This window comes from Natator depressus, chromosome 6, assembly GCF_965152275.1.
Source record: "Natator depressus isolate rNatDep1 chromosome 6, rNatDep2.hap1, whole genome shotgun sequence".
Lineage (NCBI taxonomy): Eukaryota > Metazoa > Chordata > Testudines > Cheloniidae > Natator > Natator depressus.
Window position 1 is genome coordinate 77,547,269 of NC_134239.1, and position 22,268 is coordinate 77,569,536.

General features: G+C 36.9%; 1 protein-coding gene across 2 annotated transcripts in view; it reads left to right on the forward strand.

The window, feature by feature from the left end:
- The window catches only part of DPH6 (diphthamine biosynthesis 6), a 366,355-nt gene that overhangs the window by 95,432 nt on the left and 248,655 nt on the right, over window positions 1-22,268 (forward strand). For both annotated transcript variants that reach the window (XM_074955773.1, XM_074955772.1), the window contains 2 exons: window positions 12,102-12,175; window positions 14,152-14,270. In XM_074955773.1, coding sequence (XP_074811874.1) covers window positions 12,102-12,175; window positions 14,152-14,270 — 193 coding nt within the window. The remainder of the gene's footprint in view (window positions 1-12,101; window positions 12,176-14,151; window positions 14,271-22,268) is intronic.

Genomic DNA, 22,268 nt, shown 5'->3' on the forward strand with positions numbered 1-22,268 from the left:
AATTTAGTGTCACACATACCACTGCAGCACATACTGATCCGTCAGTTCATCATACGTGACCTATGTATTTGTTTTGGTAAGGAAAGGGAAAGAGGTAGTAATATGAAAGAGTGTGGAGACCCATGTGATGGATGATATTATAGGTAAGGAAATAAGTTTGTTTTTGAGACAACATTGTTAATGCCCCGTATTCATATATACCATGAAAGGTGATGTAGTTTTTTTTTTTAATTAAATGTCGTTGAGAGTGCAGCTATTCCCCTGGAGACATAGAACTGAAGAGTTAAGGAAAAATATTAGTGTAATGTTAATCCCACAGTGCTTACACGGTCTTAAATATTATGAGTCTCTGTTTTCCGAAATATGCGAACGTGCATCCCATGTTGAGGATATGGATATAAAATATTGTAAATGTTCTTATGGCAAAGTAAATGGGAATTTTCCATGGGAGATGGGAAAATGCATATTGGAAACACTTTTGGATGCTGCTGTCAAGGCAGCTGTTATAGCTGAACACTTTTGAACACTATTTATTTCTGTAGATAAAGATTATACTAGTTAGTTACATAATCCTTTGAATTTTTCTGTAAAAGCCCTGAAAATGTCACTTTACCTTATTAGCAAGAAAAAAAAACATTCTTGAAAAAGTATAATAAAGGGCTGTTGTATTTCATACCGTATTGGTTGCAGTGTGTGTGACTTTATTGTGTTGTAAAACAGATACAATCCTCAAACTGAAAAATATTCAGATTTTGAGTAACTATAGAAATTCACAAATGATATAGGTTCAAAAGTTTGTCTCTGACCAACAGAAGTTGGTCCAATAAAAGATATTAACTCACCCATGTTGTCTCTGTATAGAATTTCATTGTAATTTAGTCACTGCACAAGGTAATGTATCTACACACACTGTTTTTCTTTTGGTACTGTAAAACAGCACATAAAGGATTATCATAATGATTTTATCAGTCACAGTGCTGAGATAGAATGCATCTGATGAAGTGAGCTGTAGCTCATGAAACCTAGTGCTCAAATAAATATGTTAATCTCTAAGGTGCCACAAGTGGGGGGAGGGATAGCTTAGTGGTTTGAGCGTTGGCCTGCTAAACCCAGGGTTGTGAGTTCAATCCTTGAGGGGGCCTTTTGGGATCTGGGGCAAAAATTGGGGATTCGTCCTGCTTTGAGCAGGGGGTTGGACTAGATGACCTCCTGAGATCCCTTCCAACCGTGGTATTCTATGAAGTCCTCCTTTTCTTTTAGTGCTGATTGTGTCAAGCTCTCTACTTAATCAGACAGCTCTGGGTGTCAGCCTTTGTGAGTTTCTAAAATGCTTTATATTGCTGATACTCAGTAAAACATTAAAACCAACAACAAAAAATCCCTTGAGAAACCTCTTTCAAATAAATAAAAGTAAAATTTTTGAGTCTAGCTCCTTAAACCTCAGTAGTTTAAAGCTTTAATCATCTGTTTACTTTCCATATAACATAATGTTCTAAGAATTCGCTTCTACCAGTTTGGGCCTGATTGGTATTTGCCAAAGGGTAAAATTCAAAGATTTAAGAAAGGAAATCCAGTGTTGCTAATGACCACAGAAATTACTTGCATGACTAAATTGTATTCCCAAAAGTTCAGCTTTGTCTTTGCAATCAGTGACATATCAAAAAGTTATTTTTATGAAGTCTCCCTACTGAAAAACCTCTTAGGTGAAAAACAATTCTTTGATTCAGCAGAAGAAACTTTTTTTTTCCTGAAAAGAAGGAAGTTAACAAGCTTTTTTATTTCACTGTGGTAAAGACTTCTTTCAAACAAACAAACAATCCCCTTGTTTATATATATACACACACATACACACACACACACACACACACACAACATAAATTTTTCATCTGTAGAGCATCATGTCATCCAACAACTTACCAAGGGTCACGGTGGATACTCTATCACTGATCATTTTTAAATCAAGATAAGATGTTTTTCTAAGAAGTATTCTCTAGGAATTATTTTTGGGAAGTTTTATGGCCTATGTTGTACCAGCGGTCACAGTAGATGGTCAAAATGGTCCCTTCTGGCCTTGGAATCTATAAATCTGTGAATGTCAAATAATTTACTTTTCACCTGTTCTTTTGAAACACCTGATTGTGAGACCTATAATTTATATGTAGGACTAATTTTGTAACTCAGCCTGCTAGCAATGGATGCAGTATAATACTACAACTGAGGACAGTGTTTCAATTTCTGGTTGTGTTACCAGTAGTTGGTTATGTTTGTTACAGACATGATGATCATTTATAAGATCAGGCAGGGATAGTGATCATCATAATTTCCTAGGGAGTGTAAGAGAATTTAGCATTATTTACTGCATAATATCAATTAATATCAATGAACAATGGTACTGCAGAGGAATTCAACTCCAACAAAAAATACTGAAATGCCTTCTAATGTGGTAAAAGTAATTATATCTGATGTGAGTTGGATCTGAAGTATCTAGAAGACTGGTGATGGGCATGTGGTGTGTAAATTAAAGCTGGTGTTGTTTATAGTGTGACAGAATAGTTTTTTAACGTAGGACACAATCTTGCAAGATGCTCAGCACTCTGGTCTTGATCTGTCAAAATTTAACTGAAGTCAAAAGGACTGCTTCAATGCTTAAAATTAGCAAGTGCCTCACTGCTTTGATTAAATGAGGCAGAGAGCTCAGCATGTTGCAGGATCAAGCCTTCAGTTGGCACTGATAAAGCTATGCATTCTAGTGTTCATGTACATTTATATTCTTCAAAACTTGTAAAATAGTGGATGCTGCATCTAACTTGCAAACCCACTAATGCATAGAATACTCCTTAAGAGTCAATTAATTAGTGCACTACTGGAATCCTTAAAAGTAAAGGTCTGGTTAGACCTTGCTTTAATTTTCAGAATGTAAAGCTATATTATTGGACATCTTCAACTAATCACTTAATGAGGAAAATTTTACTGTTCTGCTAAGTAATTGAAACATCTGTGTGTTTCTTCATTCATGCCCTTCCAGCCTGTGATCAGATCTGCTTTAATATACATTAGAAATTCATTCAATGAAAATTATGTTTGAAAAACAAATAAAAGGAATGGCATATCTCTGCTACTTCTATTTGAAGTTGAAACTTGGTTGTTTTATATCATCATAACGTGGTCTTTTTTAGGTGATTCCATTTAGGGCCCAATCCTCCTCTCAGATGTGCTCCATTACACACCAAAAATGAACCATATTGAATGAATTGACTTCTGGTTTTGTTCAGTGCCTAGAAACTACAGTGTTGGTTGCCTGCAAAGTATGTACATCCAGGTATTCTCAAAGTATTTCATAGTGTGGAACACGGGGTAGATCATTTTTCCTGCCATTCATATTTGCAGGGATGCAGAACATCTCTGTGGCAGTTACAGTAATTGCTTCCATAGAAAAGTAATGTTAGGAAAGGATTTGAATTTTTAGCTGTCTTTAATGTGATATGTGTTTGTTCTTTTTGAAAGAAAATACTCATATTTTGTATTTTTGCTATTCAGTGCAGCATGTTCTTCTTTTCTTCATTTCTACTGCCTTCCTGTTGCTAGGTCCTTGTCTTCCTCTTAGGGTGACCATATGTCCTGATTTTATAGGGACAGTCCTGATATTTGGGGCTTTTTCTTACATAGGCACCTATTACTCCCCACACTCTGTCCCGGTTTTTCACACTTGCTATCTGGTCATCCTACTTCCTCTGCATGTACTTACCTGTTATTTGGCTCCCCTTGACATGCTGCTCAGTCACCTTTCCCTCTTGTCTCTCTGCTACCCTAGATATAGTTACTGGTTGCATCATTTCTTTTTCTCATGGACATTCCTTTCCCACTGATAAGTCGGGTGTCTGGGTGACTACAACTCCTCCTCTGTAGAAGCAGCCCTTAGTACAAGTAGCTAGGCTAGCTCCTTCTCATGCTCAACTGCTTTTACAGGCTCTTCTTTACAGTGAAGAGCCCAGAGGTCTATAGAGACAGCTGGAAACAAGGAGAGAAGTCAACCCTGTGACCAGCCAGCTATTGACATACTACCAGCCAGTGTTCTAAGGGCCAATCAATTAGATAGAATAATTTGCAAACCAACAAGTTAGATAGATAGACTTTGTCTTGAATAGCGATGTTATTGTGTATTTGAATGGGAGACCAGACTCCTGAGTGTGGTTCTGGGGGCATGGATTAGCGTTCACATCGCACTCCCAGTCAGTACCTTGCCCAAGCTGGGGAAGCTAATGATCCAATCAGCGGACCAAATTTGGTGATCAATGCATGTCACATGCCACCTGAGGCATGCTGCACATACGCAAAGAAGAAGTGTGGTTCTTTTTCTGATTCCTATCATGTCTTTAAGTTTTGATTTAGCTTCAGTTTCAGTGCTGCTAGGGGAATATGGAATAATAGCATTGCAGATCCAAGCAGTAGTCAGTATTTCAATTATAACTAGAAACAATTTTAATTTTCTTTTGAACTTTGGGTTTTTTTTGTTGTTGTTTTAGATATCCCTCATACTTCATCTGTTCTCTACTATAAGATAAGAAAAAGTAGGCCCACAAAAGACATGGAATTGTTAATATTTATTACATTTTCTGTACATCTTCTGTGTTCCATATTAGTAAGAAAAATTATACCATTAATAATATCCATATTTAATTACAGTTTGTTGAGGAAAAATGATTGGTGCTGTAAAATTGCCTGCTGGATAAAATTATTGCTCTTCAGTGTATTTTATCATGGGGAAGGATGCAAGATGGAACTTAATCTAAATTCTAATTGACTAGTCAACAACAAATGACAAAAGTAGATTCTGCATTTGCACAATACATAAAACAAAAATAGCAAATTAATGTAATAAACTCTCACAGTGATGTAAGAATCATTCATAACAGGAGAAATGATTGTAGGACTTGATTCTGAGTAATGCTGGGCATCTGCTGTTCCTTTTGACTTCAGTGGATGCTCCACACCAGGTAGGATCAGGACCTTGGTCCTTTATGAGTAGGTCATGCAGATGGGACTGTAGATAAAGTCAGATTACCCACCAGCTGTCATTAGTTATCAGCATATTTGTTGAAGGTGTTAATCTCCTCTCACGTTGGCAGCTTCACAGCTAGATTTGCTCTACAAGATGCATATGCAGCTCCTGTGAAGGAACATTTTGGGGATGCTGTGAAACTGAAGAAGATCTGAGTGACTTAAATTACACATGCATGGGCAGTTGTAAAAGTCAACCAAAAAAATAGAGCCAAATTTTATTGACTACAGTGGAGTTAGGCCAGCAGAAAATTTGATTCATAATGCAGTTTAATTTCCTGCCTACTTCACACTGATCGATTGGGAATACAATATATGTAAGTCACTTATTTTTAGCATGTCCATTGCATTCTGATCTGATAATGGCCACATTCATTCTCTTCTCTATCAATAAGTTCCATATCTTAGGGACCTCTGCCCCCAGCAGTCAAAAGGGGGTTGTGATCAATTAAAGGACTTTGAATTGGGTCTGGAATTGAATGAGTAGCCACTATTATGTGTATTATCAGTAGTTTGATATACACACAAACCTGCTTGGCTTTGGAGAAGGCCTGCTGAATGCTGTACAAACAGGAGTGCTTATGTGGCCTTCACTTTCAGCCACCAGAAGAGTGGGTTGCAGTTGCTTAATCTGAAGTCTGTGAAGAGGATCACATGGCAAGGCCTTTTATGAGAAGAATGGGCATAGTCTCCTGCCTAGCTGCAGGTAGAAGAAGACATTCTTTCTTTCCCCCACTTGTTAATGTTTCCAGAGGAAGGAATGAACCAGTAAGATTCTAACAGTGATGTTTGGAGGGCTGACACCCTCACTGTTGTTGTTTGTTGTTGTTTTTTTTAATATTTCATTTAACTATTTTAGTTCAGGTTTGTTTTTGTTAAAATTGTTTTGGTTTAAAAAAAAACTTGAATGTTCAACTAAATTCAAAAATTCATATGCTTGTTTTGTTAAAATATTATGTTTGCTGTTGAAGAAAAAAATCCAGAATATATAACATTGTTGTTTTAGTTAAATAAAACAATTTAAATATCTGTCTGGTGATGTTCTCCTCCTAATACAGCATGGCAAGAAAGTCCTCCCACTATTAATGATTAACCTGTTGAATTGGAGATAGTTCACCTCCCAGTGACTTCATAAATATCTGCTTCAATTATCTTTGGCAAATGAAATAACCAAACAATCATTCGTTTTCTGATATAGCTGTAAAACTAATCTGAAAAGTGTTCAAAATAAATCATTTTAAAAATGAATAGTGTGTACCTTCTAAAAATGAAACCTACGTCTATCTGAATTTTGAAGAATATGTATTAAGGTTATAACAACCAACAAGAATGCACTTTTATGTAGAAATCCATGATTAAATCAATTTGATTTAAATCAAATCCACGCTGCTTCTTAGAGACTCTTAAAGTGGTGTTCTCTGACAATTGACCAGGTAAATATGGCACTGTGGGTCTTAAATTAATATTTTTAATTTTCTCTGCTTACAAGTAAAAAGATCTTAGGATTTTTATAACTGCAAATCTGAGATCTGAAAGTAAATCTGTGCTTTTTCTGGTTCATGCATCATCACTAGTAAAAGATCTTATGGCCCCAAATTTGTCCTCATTCACATTTATGCAATACCACTGCCTTTAACATAGTTAACAATTCTGTTGATGTTACATGAGATCAGTTCACTTTCTCTTAGCTAAGTTGTTTTTCAGGGATCACTGTAGTGAGCAGATACAACTTTGAACACACATAGGGTTTTGATTTGTTGAGGGAAAAGCAATTGTAGTAATTTTTCTAATAATATCTGAACTTTAAAGTTGAGTAAACTTTTCTTGATCTCTTCTATTGATAATATTTGTGTTTTCAGACTCAGTCCCATGTCTGACCAAGCAGGTCATATATTCCCGGTTTATTTCCAGCACCTTTTCTGACAGCCTTATAATTCCTCACACTGTTAAAGTGGCTATGAGTATGTATCTTTATATGCTAACACTATATTATACAATTCCTGTGTGTCTAACATATGTATACATGTTAACTAGTGGCAGTGTCTGACATAATAGTCTGTCAGCCTACCTTTCACAGTTTCTCAATTGGGATGCATGGTGTAGAGTTCATGTACAACAGCTATTTTCACAGATATTTTCGTGGTGATTGCCTGCTTCGTAGTGTAGGGTTATCATTGTATGGTAACTTTTTCGCCTTTCTCATGCTTTTGTGGGACTGGCCCTTTTAGTCTGGCAAAGATGAACAGCTCCAGCCCTAAAGCAGCCATTTTTTCAGCTGTCTGTTTGTTTGTGTCTGCCTTTTTTTTTTTTTTTTTTTTTTTAAGCAGATAAATAGTTTTGGCTCCTGTTAAGTTTCCTCTAGTTTTCTCTTTCTTAATCCTGTGGATCTGGCACTTTTCAGAGTTGCCACTGGTTGTTTTATTGTTTCTTTATGCTTCCCAGTCTATCTGTCTTCCTCTCTTGTCATACACTTAGATTGTAAGATCTTTGGAGTAGGGTCTATCTTTTGGTTCTGTGTTTATACAGTGCCTAGCACAAGGGGGTCCTGATCCATGACTAGTACTACTAGATGCTACGGTAATACTGTACTACTTCTAATAATGGTAATGGTATAGAAATGTGGTTACCTTGAAACTTTTATCATCAATAATCCCAAATGTATACATTAGCAACCTGATTAATTTATTATTCTATAAGGCACTAGTAACTGCTTAAATGTTTCCATTACTAGTAGTCTGCTGTATTGGATTAAGGGAAATATATGCTACTGTGTAGTTCCATACAGAACAATATGTTGGAGATTGGCAAACATGGAAATAAAATGTTCATTCTTCAGATGGTATTAAATGTTTTGGAAGACAGTTGAGAATAAATCTCCTGATGTGAGGTGATACAGGAGAACTGTAAAGGGTTCTATACCTGAAAATCTCAAGTTCTGGAAATTCAGGTACCTAAAATATGAAGGAAGGAAGGTAGGCTGTGAGTAGATAGTTACTAACTAATTAACTTCTTGATAAACTCTTCTTAAATTGTCCCTATTCACTGTACTTTTTGATGGAATCCTGTATTTAGTATCCATTTTATGCCACGTCTTGTAGTGCACTACATTATTTTTTTTATTAGCATATGATGTCACATACTGCAGTTTCAGCAGCCAGAGTAATACATGACTGTTACTGTGGAAAAGCATTGCTGCTGTTGGATAATATTTCATATAAGCAGAGATGCCACCAATGTAGCTGGATATGTAGATCAAGTCCACTATATCTACTATACTTTGGAAATAATAGAGTAGTGTGAATCATGAAATAGGAATTTAGGATGAATATTTGTTTATACAGTGTACTTGCTTATATTTTATGCCTTCATTGGCACTATATACTGTAATTCCAGAAAAACTGATAAAGGTGAAACAAAACAGTGACGAGCCAAGAATAAATTCAGCCAGAATATAAAGTCAATAGCATGTTGTTGTGCAGTTTTGCCATATTGTAGAGAGTAAGTCATGTCTAAAAACATCTCAGTGGCTGGGTCAGAAGTAGAAATACACAGTAATTAGAATGAGGATGATAGTGTGTCATTCATTGATTCATAGTGCTAATAATTAACAGTTAGAAGTCATGCTTTGGATACACAACACTGATATTTTCTTTGCTTTCTAGACCTAATGCCTAAAATGTGATTGCAAAGCCTTAGTTTATTGTAAATATTTTTATTTTTGGAGTTTCAGACAGAACAATTCACTCAGGTGTTTTCAGTTAAAAACATGGTACTCTTAGAAATGGTCACTGAAAACTTTAAGAATATTAATGAAAGTGGAAAACTCTCATTTCACAACATACGATGATTTTAATAAAATAATGGCACATGGATAAACAGAAAATCTGGTTGTAAATGTGGTAATGAGCTACATGAATTATAGTGGCATCATTCACATTCTGTTCAATAGGTCACTGATCTATTAATACTCCATGGATGTGTATAAGGCACAAGCATGAAGGCTAAGTGAACTTAAATCTTTTGACAAGTGCATTAATATACTTAAACTGCAATACATTATTCCATGGTGTAGCCTATTTTATAACTAAGTAATGCTAATGCGAAGCATATACTATTTACATAAAGTGCAAATATACAGAATAATACTTAGCTGCTGTGCCTAACAAGTTTGGTATGGGGATAATTATATTGTTTTATAAAGTGCTTTGAACCTGACTGTGCTATATAAATTGGATTGCCAACTTTCTAATCGCAGAAAACCGAACATTCCACCCCTTCCCGAGGCCCCGCCCCACTCGCGCTTGCTCTCCCGCACCCTCACTCACTTACGCTGGGCTGGGACAGGGGGTTGGAGTGTGGAAGGGGGCTGAGGGCTCTGGCTCTGGGTGCGGGCTCCAGGGTGGGGCCAGAGATGAGGGGATTGGGGTGCGGGAGAGGTTTCTGGGATGGGGCAAGGGGTTTGGGTAGTGGGGGTATGGGCTCTGGACAGGTGGTGCGGGCTCCAGTTGGGGCCAGAAATTAGGAGAGGGCTCCTGGCTGGGGAAGGGGACTGGAGTGCGGGCTTCAGCTTGGGGGGGGGTGGGCTCTGGGGATGAAGGGTTTGGGGTGCAGGAGGGGACTGGGGCAGGGTGTTGGGGGGGTGCGGGCTCCAGGAGGGAGTTTGGGTGTGGGAGGGACTCTGGGGGTGAGGCAGGGGGTTGGGGTGCAGGAGGGCGTGGGGCGTCCTGGCAGTGCTTACCGCGGCTCCCAGCCAATGGTCGCGGTTCCCGCCAGTGTAAGCTGCAGAGCTGGCTCTTGGGGCGGGGGCAGCGCACGGAGCCTCCCTGGCTACCTATGCACCTAGGGGCTGCAGGGACCTGGCGGCTGCTTCCAGGAGCCACACAGAGCTAGGGCAGGCAGGGAGCCTGCCTTAGCTGTGGCCCCCACTGCAGCGCCGACTTTACATTTTACAGCCTGGTTGGCAGTGCCGACTGGAGCCACCAGGGTCCCTTTTTGACTGGGTATTCCGGTCCAACGCTGGACTCCTGGCAACCCAATATATAAGTGATACTAGTATTACTAATAGCGGTACACATATCTCACATGTCAAAGACAAACAGAACAAAGAAATACTTGAGAAAAGCTTTCAAATGTATAGCATACACTTAAATAGACCCAAGAAGGCTCCATGGAAAATTTTGTAAAGAATTCTATTCAGAGACAATTCTGCTTGGCTTGATCTTAGCTTGATTACTCTTTTTCTTTTTCTTTTTAAATATAGTAATGGACTGGGTGGTCAAGGGAAGTGCAGTGGATGTAATTTATCTGTATTTTTAAATGTCCTTTGACTTAGTATTGTACAGGAATCTCAAAGAGAAGCAGGAGGAGTATTGTCTGGATAATAATATCAATGGATAATGAACTGCTGACAGATAAGATATCATAACTTATTATCAATAGTATTACTTCAGAATGTGCAGAGGCATCAAGTGGAATCCCATATAGAGCTTGGTATTGAGATCAGTATTATTCAACATTCATTAATGACCTGAAGGAGAATGTAAATTCAACAGTGATCAAATTTGCAGATGATACAGCTAGGAGTTATGACAAATAGAGAGGATTTTCAATCAAAAATACAGTTGGATATGAACAACTTGGGATTTTGGTTGGACTGGTATGAGATGAGAATTAATGTAAAGAAGTATAAAATAATACACGAAGGAAAGGATAATGCAGCACAGGAATAAAACGGAATTGTTATCTAAAAATAGTTATGAAGCAGGTGACTTTGGAGGGTAATTACTGATAAGGAACTGACTGAGTTTGCAGTTGAATGTCGTGACAAAAAAAAGACCAATTTCATTCTGAGATACATATATGGATAGGTATATAGATGAAAGTTTTTTGTAAGAAAGTCTTGCTGCAGACTTCACAGGATTGGTACAAGGCAGAACAACCTCAGAGGAGAAGTTACACCTTAAAGCCATGATCAGCCATGGCAGGAAAACTAATTCAGCTCAAGTCAGTTTTATTGGGTGAAAATTTAGGAAGAAGAATGCTACTTCTGTTCCAGTGAATTGGTTCTGATTTGAACTCAAGATAAAAAAAACAAAAAACAGATGCTTCCCATGAATCATTTTAAAAGTACATTCATTTTAAAATGTAATATTTTCTACTATATTTGCAAAAAAAAAGAATATCAGCTTAAGTAATTAAAAACAGAAACAATGATCATATGGGAAAACAACCCAGAAAATCTGTTTTATAACAGAAGCTATCAAAGTCAACAGTTACCACAGATACCTACTGTTCTGTGTATGGAAAAAACATCATCATCGCACACTCCACTCTGTCATAAACATTGGAAAATACTGTTTAATGGTGACCACTGTATCTTGATAAGATTTGTTTGTCAATGGAATGATCTTCCTTAGGGTGACAGAGACCTGTTTTAAGTAAAGTAATAACTGGCTGTATAGTTTTTTCCCAGGTTGCTGAGATTCATTGTTGTGGCATAGGACCTTGTGTAGGAGAAGAGCAAAGAATTTAAAGTAGAGAAAAATCATTAGGAATCCTCAGAGATTTCCTCGGTGGTGAAAAACATCCCAACATAGATTGTAGGAGGGAGGAACATAATAAGCCTTCATTTGTGCTCTGAGGGGTAAAATGGCAAATCCTGCCTTTCTGCTGTTGGAATGGAGGGTACCAGGCATAATGGAACCAGAGCAGCTATGCTGAATGGTGGTAGGAGTTTCAGGAACAGGGTTGCAGGGTAGGGCCTGATGCTTTGCAGATACACTGGATATTTCCTTTGTAGAGTAGTGGTACTAAGGTAGCAGAGTACTGCTCCCTCTGAGGTTGGAGTAGTATCCATGGAGCAGATCTACCTTGCAGACTACTCAGTTTTTTTGTTTTTTTTTAAATACTGAGAAAAGGATCCACCCTTTCTGGTTGGTTTTCAAAGTGAAGTACTATGTATTTCTGAATCTCCAGTCTGCCGATGAGTATGTGCATTAACGTATTTGTAGCACTACTATTCCTTTCTTTTTTTTCCCCCTAAGGACAAGGAAGAAGTGGAAGGTGTCTCTGTAGGAGCCATTTTTTCTGACTATCAACGAGTTCGAGTGGAAGACGTGTAAGAAAATATTCGTGAGAAGTTACTTATAAACTTGAAAAAGATTTTTTTGTCAGTGATGTGCACAAAACCAACAAAAAGTCTGTAGTATAAAACAGAAACAGGTGTTTTTATTCCATATTCTAAGATACCTGATTTGTAAAACATACTAACCGAAAGCACTGTGCTTTTTTCTCTGTATGTATATCTTGCATGTATACTAGTAGTGAAATTATAGTAGATGGATTTGATGGATTCTACAGGCTTCTTTTTGTCTAATCCTGGATCCATTGAAATTATTGAGAGTTTTGACATTGATATAATGGGAGAGGTATTGGGCCATTTACTTCCACTGACCTTTCTCAGCTTCAGCCGGAGGATCCAGTAGTCCAAGGGAACAATAGAGTCACTGCTCAATTCCAAAATGTGGAATTGACCAAAATAATCTGGTGGTTACCAGTTGACATTTTTCAACCGAAATTTCCATTAAGGACAGGAAATAAAAATGACCAGAATCATAATAAATATAATTTTGACCCACAAGAATCTGAAGACAAAGAAATATTGTAGACTAAACAAAGCTCATCCACTGATTCATCATACTTTCCCCAAAACCAGCTAAATCTAGCATCTCCTGAAAGATGATCAGGCATTAATAGGAAAAGCACCATATCTTTTTCAATTAATAAAATAGATGAGACACCTGATATTGGCTGTACTCCCATTACTTCCTTTTGAAGACAAGCCAAAACTTACCAAAGATCCCAGTCTGTCATGGAAGGAGTTTGTTTAATAATTAAAAAAAATCATTAAGCAGCAACTTGCATTTCTCATTTGTAGTGGGAAGATTCGTTTAATGTGGGTGTACCATACTCCCTCTTATGAGAGTTTCAACAAAAATTGATTGTATAAGATACACTTGCAAATATACACACCCTAGCAACATGCACAAGACTTTTTGTGCTTTGTTGGGCTTTTAAAAAGTCTATTTGCAAATAAAACTCTTGGTGCTTTGGAAGGAGAAGAGTGTAAACCTTAACATGAGTGTAAACCAAATTCTCTTCTTGAAAAAGACAAAGTTTTGAGTTACAAAGAGCTTTTCTTCAGGTCCCCAATTCTAGGCACATTTAAAAATAATGTTAATTCTTCTAATATGCTATCACATGTTAAATAATTGAAACAATGATAATTGACAAAATAAGTCTATTTTGCATGTAATTTGAGCATTGTTTTAATAGGACTGCTCATTTGAGTAAGGCTATCCACTTGTTTGTGTTTGCAGGGTCTGGGCCTTAATGGACAAAGTCCCCTTGCTTTATTTTTGTTTTTATCTACTTTCTCACTAATTCACAAAATTTGCTAATTTGCAGTGGGTCTCTCCCTGTCAGTAGTGTGAATTAGTGATCGTCTAATGTGATAAATATAAATGCAATTTAAAGAGCATATATCAAACCAACATTTACAAGTGTAAGCACAGCAGGTGAAACTAGTCTTCTTGGGTTGGTATTTTGTATCTCTCTTACAGATTCTATACTCATTCCATATGTGGCAATCCAGTTGATCCCCAGAGTATGCAGTGGCTGTCTGCTCTGTGCATTCCACTTTAAGCAACATTGACCTTAATATTGTGGACAGAAATATACCATCTTCTGCATTTATATGGAGTTATGTATATGAAATTTTGGGGCTTAATTTTCTCCTTGTTTATACTTATTTTACCAGTGTAACATGATTAACATCAGTGATTTATACAGGTACAATTAAAATCAGAATGTTTAGTTTTCTTTTTTCATACAGTGCACATATACACTGTACTCTATAAAAGATAACATGTTTTTAATACATTCATTATGGTAAAATATTGAAGGTTTAGAAAACATACATGTTTAATAGTAGGACACCCAAGAAATGTGTTACAATTATTGTTGAACAATTGTGTAAAAGAACATAATATTGGAATTTACCCAATGATTTGTCTTTATTTTTCTTTTAAATAGGTGTAAGAGGCTTAATCTGCAGCCTTTAGCTTACCTTTGGCGTCAAAACCAGGAAGCTTTGCTCAAAGAAATGATATCATCTAACATTCAAGCCCTCATCATAAAAGTAGCAGCTTTTGGTAGGTATCCAGATTATAAACAGTGCTGTATGTTAACACTTTGGTAAACTTAATTTGTTAATGAGCAACTGCAAAAGCACAGCAAGGAAAAAGAAAACAAAAACTCTGTTTTGTAATTTAAGGTGAAAATCAGTAATATGAAGAGGTGAAGAAGGATAGATTTTAAAATGAGTCTTGCCAGAATATGACAGTATGTCTGAACAATTAATGGAACCTATGAATAATACATAATATACACAATAGATTTTTGTAGCTTAGTCATTAAATTCCTTCAGTTATTTCCCCCCCAGTATACCTACATATATAATACAATGGTCCGCAGTACGGTCATTCAAAGGGAATACAAATTGATGGCTTGAGATGGGTTCAGAATTATAAAATATCACAAAAAGATTTAACGAAGAATTAACAAGTTAACATCCAACATGATGTAATTATGTTGGGACTTAAAGAACTTGTATAACAGCAGTCTTTAAATTTGTGAAGCTGATAGCACACGCTAGGTGATGTCACTGATATTTTTTAAAGAGTGAGAGTTATAGTTTAGTTGTTTGAGTAAATCAGAGCTCAAAATCAACATATCTTTTGACTTTCATTGGCAATGGTTTGAAGCGTGGTTTTTATATGGTTTTTATATTGAAGCAAGCTATTACAAAAGATGACCTGAATGTTTGCAAAGACAAAAGATATACCCAAGTGGACTATTAAAGAAAGCTTTATTGAGTGGCACGTGTTCTGTAACCATACAGGAGCAGATGAGAACCTTATTAATGGCACAATACATCATTTCCAAATTACAGGACTCTAAGCAGTTTTTCATGTAAAAGTATCAGATTAGGGTTTAAGAATAAAACTGACAAAACCCCCTTTTTCTTTTGGGGTCACTAGGGTTTTGTGGGTCGTTAGACCAAAGAATGGCTAGTATAATAGAAAAGAGTCAGTACTACATGGGTGGATAAAAATATATATCTGATAAATTGTGTCGAATAACCTTGGCGTGTGACAGGTCTTACATTCAGCATATATGTGACGCTTTCACATTGTAACTAATGCCTTTTTCTACTGCTTTAAATACCCTTTTTAAAAATAAAGGGGTAATATTGTGGTGTAATATTGTTTAAGAGTTATGTGGAGTACCTTTAGTTGTTTGTTCATATCCTGGCTTAAAACTACTTTCACTCTAAAAAATATATTTTTATTTGTTTGTTTTCCTTGTTGAAGTCATTTCAGCTCCAGCTGGGTTCCCTTTTCACAACTCTTTAGTTTTACAGCACTTACTAGTATGGTCTCATTTCATTGTTCTCAGTGGATCTTTCAGTGCTGTTAGCATTATTAAGATGACTAGAAACACAAAACTTTGTCATTCACTTTCAGTTTACATGAGATGTTCCCAATTTGGGGGAGGGAGAGCTCAGTGGTTTGAGCATTGGCTTGCTAAACCCAGGGTTGAGAGTTCAATCCTTGAAGGGCCATTTAGGGATCTGGGGCAAAAATTGGGGATTGGTCCTGCTTTGAGCAGGGGGTTGGACTAGATGACCTCCTGAGGTCCGTTCCAATCCTGATATTCTATGATTCTATGATTTTTAATACCATTTTCTCCTGTGGTGGGGGTGATCAGGTACAATCTATAGGAATTAACTGCCTCACTTCCTCCCACCAACCCATCTTTAAATAAAGAAAAAAGCTCAAGATCTTTTATTTAAAAGAAAGAAAGTTTCCAGCTCATGCACTGCAAACAGAGAAGGGATGTTGCTTATATTTTTACAGCACTTATCTCAGTGTGAGATAAAAGAATAAGATTAACTAATATGCTTTTTCAGAACTAAGTAATTGTATGTCACCAACTGAACTTTCATTTGCTTTGCTCATAAGCAGCTTTCATTTGTTTCATTTGCTTTGCTCATAAGCAGCTCTCTTGAACTGTATGACAATTTAGTACTTCTTACAAATTGTTTAGAACCAAAATAATTTTTAGTTTTTAAACCAAAATCCATTTAAAAAGTGGTAAGACCTGAGTGATTCAGAAAGTGACTTCGGGGTGACATCGTTGGTGACCTGTATCATCCCTGAAGCAAGATAAACTTGTCTTTTGTATCTCAGACGCTTTTAAAAAGTTAGAATTGACTGGTTACTGCACAAAGAATGCTTTGTGGAGTGTTCATTTAAGGAGAAAATACCGTAAATAGTTGTAGATAGTAATTAGATAGAAAATCACTGCTGCCTTTTATTTTTTTTTTTTTTTGTTAAGGTAAAAAGAAAGATCTTATCAGACTCAATTTCTCACCTGCCTCAGGCAGTCATAATTAGATATAAGCAAATTTAAGGGAGCTTGTGTGCTCTGGGGCCATTCTGCAATGCTTTAATAATTGCATGCTTTATTAAAGTAAGTTTAAGGTATGAAGGCTGTTTAACATATCAGGTGGCAAAGAAGCTAAAGATACAGGTTACCTACTTGCCTTTTACTTTAATAATCAAAGGCGCTTTTAAGCCAAATTGCTATGAATGTATTTAAAATAACAAATTTAAAAGTCTGAGAGGTGATGCATTAGATGATATACTGTACAGATGTTAAAACAACAAGCAAGTCAGGTAACTTGAGCTTGACATTCATCAGCATTGGCATGCCCACACACCCTCCCGTGTCCTGTTTTCCATTAACTTAGTGCTAATATTGGAAAGGTAAAAGGCTGTAGGTTTATGTAGACAGCACATAATTATACAAGTAAATGAGCATTAATTTAGTACATTTCCTTAAATCCACCTTTACAAATAGTTAGCCTTGCCAGCAGCAAGAGTTTTCCATCCTGGAATAGTGTGCTGCTTCAAATGATGGCAGACCAAGTACTTTCACTTATGTGCAACAGGAACACTGTTACAGCACCATACTTAATGTATCTTCATATCCCTTCTGTTATATGTTAGTCAGTTTCAGTTTGTCCCAAGGCCAAAACTTAAAGTGAGTATATTTCAGAGGTGCCAATAATAGGAGATAAACACCCAATAACTCTGCAGCAGATTTGACTAGGAATAGCAGAAAAATGTTTAAACAAATTTATCTCCAGCATCCTCTTGGTGTTGCCCAGAGCTGCCTACAAAGCTGTAACTGTGATGAGCTTTTCCTGAAAGTATTTCCACTTGAACTGTAACTTTAGCAAATTAAAATGATACAGGTTAGCTGAAAAATAGCTAGTAATAGCTGCCTTTATCATACAGGCAGCTTTACCACAAGATCCTGTTATATCAATTGTCCAAAGGAAGCAGATGAAAGAGCATAATAAAGCATCAGCATAATCATGAAAGGCCATGATTTTGATGCCCTCACTCACACTAGACTTCAGTTAGGTCATTTGTGGGTTAAAGTACTATTCAGCTTGAGTAACTGTGTCAGAATCTGTACCTAAATGATTCCACTTCTGTGCATATAATATGATTTCTCAAGTTAACTTAAGATCCCATCTGCAACAGGTCCTAAACTAAATTAGTTATGCCTGCACATTGGGCAGCATATTAGATGCCCCTGTGATAGTTTACTTCCACTCCAGAGCAGTAGGGAGAATACATCTTTGGGGATTTCCCCCACCTCCCAATATGATCTATAATGATTTCTCAACATCAAGGATAATATGAAGATAACATTTATATTTAGTCTGATTACAGACCACTTTGGTAGACTAGTTTATATGACCCAAGTCAAATGTTATCTGTAAGCCCTAACAACAATGATATATTAAATAACTTAATGTTAAATTTGAGTTTTGTCTATATCATTTGAATTATTTTAATGTCTTATTTACAATTAAATTGACTTAACTTCAAAGCTGTTAGCTTTTCCCAATATTTTAACAATAATCTTCTGAAAGTCTATTAATCTTCAGTGCATTTTATTAAGGACTAGTGCAGATTGTTTGCTTGAGGATCCAAGAAAAAATGGTTTATTCAATATTTTCATCAAAATCAGACTTGCAAAGCCAAAATTTCTAGCTTTTATGGGATTAATATGTATTACTTCAGTCAATTTATACATTGCAGTTCCTTCCTGTTCTCTTACAGTGTAATAATTATCCATTGTAAGATTGAACCTTTGAATAATAAATTGTAATCGTTAGGTCAAATAATAGAAGCATTCAGCTAAGAAGGCAAGTCTCTCTGCTTCCCATGGTAAATAATATTTCTAAATCCTAGCCCTTTTATTAGACCGTATAAAAGAAAATATATTGTAACTCTTTATTTGTTTGGGAATAATGGAAGCAGAGAATATTGATTATTTATTTCCATTGCAGTATTGCCTGAAAGGCAATCCTGGCTCCATTGAAGTAAATGACAAAACTCCCATTGACTTCAGAGGAACTAGGATTTTTACCCAAAGTCTCTAGGGAAGACCTCAGCACCCAATAGCTCCCATTTAGGTACGTAAGTGAGAGCTTCTGGCTGTTGAGCTATTTTTGAAAATCTGCCTCATTTAGTTAAATGGGAATGGGGTTCTTTTAAAAACTGTACTCCAGTTGTCATTTCTGAGTAGTTTTGAAAATCTGTTCCCTGAATCAGGATTGAGGGGAGTGGCTTCATGCTAGGTGCTATCAGAACACAGAAGAAGACTGTCTCTTCCCCTAAAAATTTGCTGTCTGATTTTCCCAGACAATTTAAAGACATGATTTGACAAGTGAGCGTTAACAAACAAAAGCAAAGAGGAGGAGAAGGGGAACAGATAAGAAATCAATATAAGATCCCCTTCATAGTCCTCCATACTCCACTGTAAATACAAACCTTTTTCACGTTATATTAAAACTAAAGAACAGGATATTCTTTTTTAGCCAGTTAAGCTTATTTTAAGTTGTTTTTTCATTGCTTTTTCTGAGGTAGTCACCGGAACTTTAATAGAGTTTCTGACAACATTCACAGCCTTTACTTTCAATGTCGTTTGTTTTTACTAATGGGAAAAAGACTGCTTTTGTTTATCATAATTTTAAATAGAAGATAAAATGGCAAATAATTTTCTTATCTATCACCCAGTACAAGATTTTAATGATTAACTATTCTCTTGGAAATAAGATAAGACATTCTCAACAATGGCCTTTAAACATCTTTTAAAAAGACCCTTCTTCAATAAAGTTAGCCTAAATGACTTTCTTGCGCACAAATCTGAAGGCTTGTAACTCGTTTTTATTATTGTATTATTTGTACCGTTGACACAATGGTAAATCAAGTGGATGCCTGGCATGCACTTTAGGAATGGCTATCATGTTACTCCTTTTTTTTCTCCTTAAAAATCTTGTTTGTTTCCTAACCAGCACATACTATAATAATTACATTTTTGAGCAAAGCTCCCATAATCTACTCAAACACTATGGAATGTAAATGTATTTGACCTTTTTGCTTCAGACATGTTTCCTTAATGCATTTATGTGCTGAATTCAGGTAACCATATAACTCACATTATTTAACAATAACAAAAAAGAAAGCTAGCTCTGTGTCACTTGTTGTCCTGTGCTATCAGAGGGGTCATGGCTCTTGAGGCACCAGGAGCCATTTTGCCCGATTGCACAGATATTCCCATTCCTTACATAGAGCTCAGCATGGAAAACGAGAAGGTGGTTGCGGGAGTAGGAGACAAAAACACAGTCAAAGCTAGCAAGGGATTCAAGGATGATGTGATGAGAAAGAGGCAGTACTAGAAGGGATCTGGGATGAAGTTGGAGGAGAGGCACTTGAGGTAGCAGTTGTAGATGTTGTACTCCATGAGTTTGGAAGTGAAGGGAGGCAGTATCTAGGAGAGGATACTGTTGGGGACTAGGAAAGGCTTTTGAGGATGGGATAGATCAGAACGTGCTTTAATTGTGAGAAGATTGAGTCAAAAGAGATTGAGAAGGTTAAGGACAGTCAGGAAGAGAGATGGTTACTGGGGAAGGTGGAAGGGTTAATGGAGGAGAGTAGCCAAAAAACCTTATACCAAAAAGTTAGTAGACTTCATTTCATTCCACACCTTGGGTTTTTTAGTTGACCATTTGTGCCTCAGTGGGAGTTACTGTGTGCTCAGCACTTGGGAAAGTCAGCTCACTTATTTTAGGTGCTTAAATATAGATTTAGTGACTTCACTTTTGGTTCCTATTTTTTAAATTATTGGCCTATGTTAATAGAGAGACAAATAAATTTGTCAGTCTCTAAGGTGCCACAAGTACTCCTTTTCTTTTTGCGGATACAGACTAACACGGCTGCTACTCTGAAACCAAGTATTGACCTGTGTTCTGGAGACAGGTAACCAGAGACCTCCTGGTCACACAGTGTCTGTCTGTAGATATTTTACTAGAGGCATTGCCAACTCTTAGGCAGACATGGGTAAAACAAAGGCATCTGATACATATACAGTCTCCCTCTTCCCAATTCTGGTGTCTAGCACCTCAACAACCCCTGGCTGCTGGAAGGAGGAATTGTGGGGGAAGTCCTGCTCTCAGTCCCTGCAATACTAGGCTGGAGCATGTTCAGTCTCTCTGTGAAGATGGTGCACACGCAGTCCAGTTGGTACATATACTCTGTGAGGGGATGGAGCACCTCTGAGCAGTTTGTGTCTTCAGAGAATTTATCTGCCAAACTCTAACAAAGTCTCTACTAAGCATGTGCAAACTGCAATTTTTCACAGGTTTATAATTTGGGTGAGTTTTCATAGAGATAGTAAAAGGAACATCCTTAACAGTTGGGTAACATCTACTCCCCTTAGCCCTGCCAAATTTTAAGTTCCTGCTCCAAAGTATAGAGATGCTAGAGCTTCTTAGTGAAACAATTGTAAGAATTTTTTTAATGTGGGTAAAACAGCATATTTTCCCCAATCTCATTCTCAAAAATGGTTGAACTATTTTAGCTTAAACTTCCCCAAATATAGTTCAGACTGAGCCAGGCAGTTGATATGGAAATTTTCAGCACAAATAGTTAAAGTTTGGCTGTTACAAGCAACTGAAAGCAAAGCCTTATAATGGAAACTTTTGGGCCTCTTTAACTATAAACTGCACTACCTGTGCTGTCGATAATATAATATCACACACACAAAAATAAGTTAAAAGAATATTCAGGTTGCAAAGGCAAGTGTTCAAAAGTTAGGAAATGTCAGAATTAAGGCTGCCTGTTCCATCTTAATTCTGTCCCTTGTGCATTATGATAAATGCTTTAATTACATGATTGTGTTTTTCCACAAGACCCTTGCTTCATTCTGTGCACAGGATGGAGTCTCTTAATGAGCAGCTATTCAATATTTTGTTTATCCTAATTGTTCACTGTGTGACCCCAAGGTTTATATATTGAACCATATTCTGAAGACAGAATTATTAATTTACTGGGTTTTTCTATGGTGCTCATCACTATGGTATCTGAATGCTTCACAAACATCTATTAATTTATTTTCACAGCACCCCTGGGAGGTGAGAGGGTGGCATTATTCCAATTTTGCAGATCTGGAACTGAGGCACTCTAAAGTCAAAAGTATCCATTAATTTTGGATGTCGTATTTGAGACACCTATGACCCGATTTTTCAGAGTACTTAGCATTATATAGCACTTTATAAGTTCAGCTAGTTTCCTTTGACTTCAGTTGCAGTTGAGTGCTTAGCACTTTTGCAAATCAGACCCCAGGCTCCAACTCAGGCACCAAGAAACCGAGGAACACTCCATTAGTGACTCCCTGTAAAGAATCTGGTTTAACTGACTTGCTGAGCATCACACAGGAACTCTGTGGCAGAGGCAGAGAGAGCATCCAGTTCTCCAGGGCAGCATTAAATTACTTTAACCATGAAAATGTTCTTTCTCTTTCTGCAGTTCTCTGCCTTACTCACTACACACATTCCAGCTTCTGCAACAAATGAGCCAAGGGGCCAGTAGACAACAAAACCCTCATTCATCCTTAGAGCAAGTCCATCCTGTGCTCTGAATGAGGCAGCGGGTCTGTGGAAAAAACAGTATGTGATCATGTAATTAAAGTCTATACCATACACACCAAAGCAACGTTAATTCTGG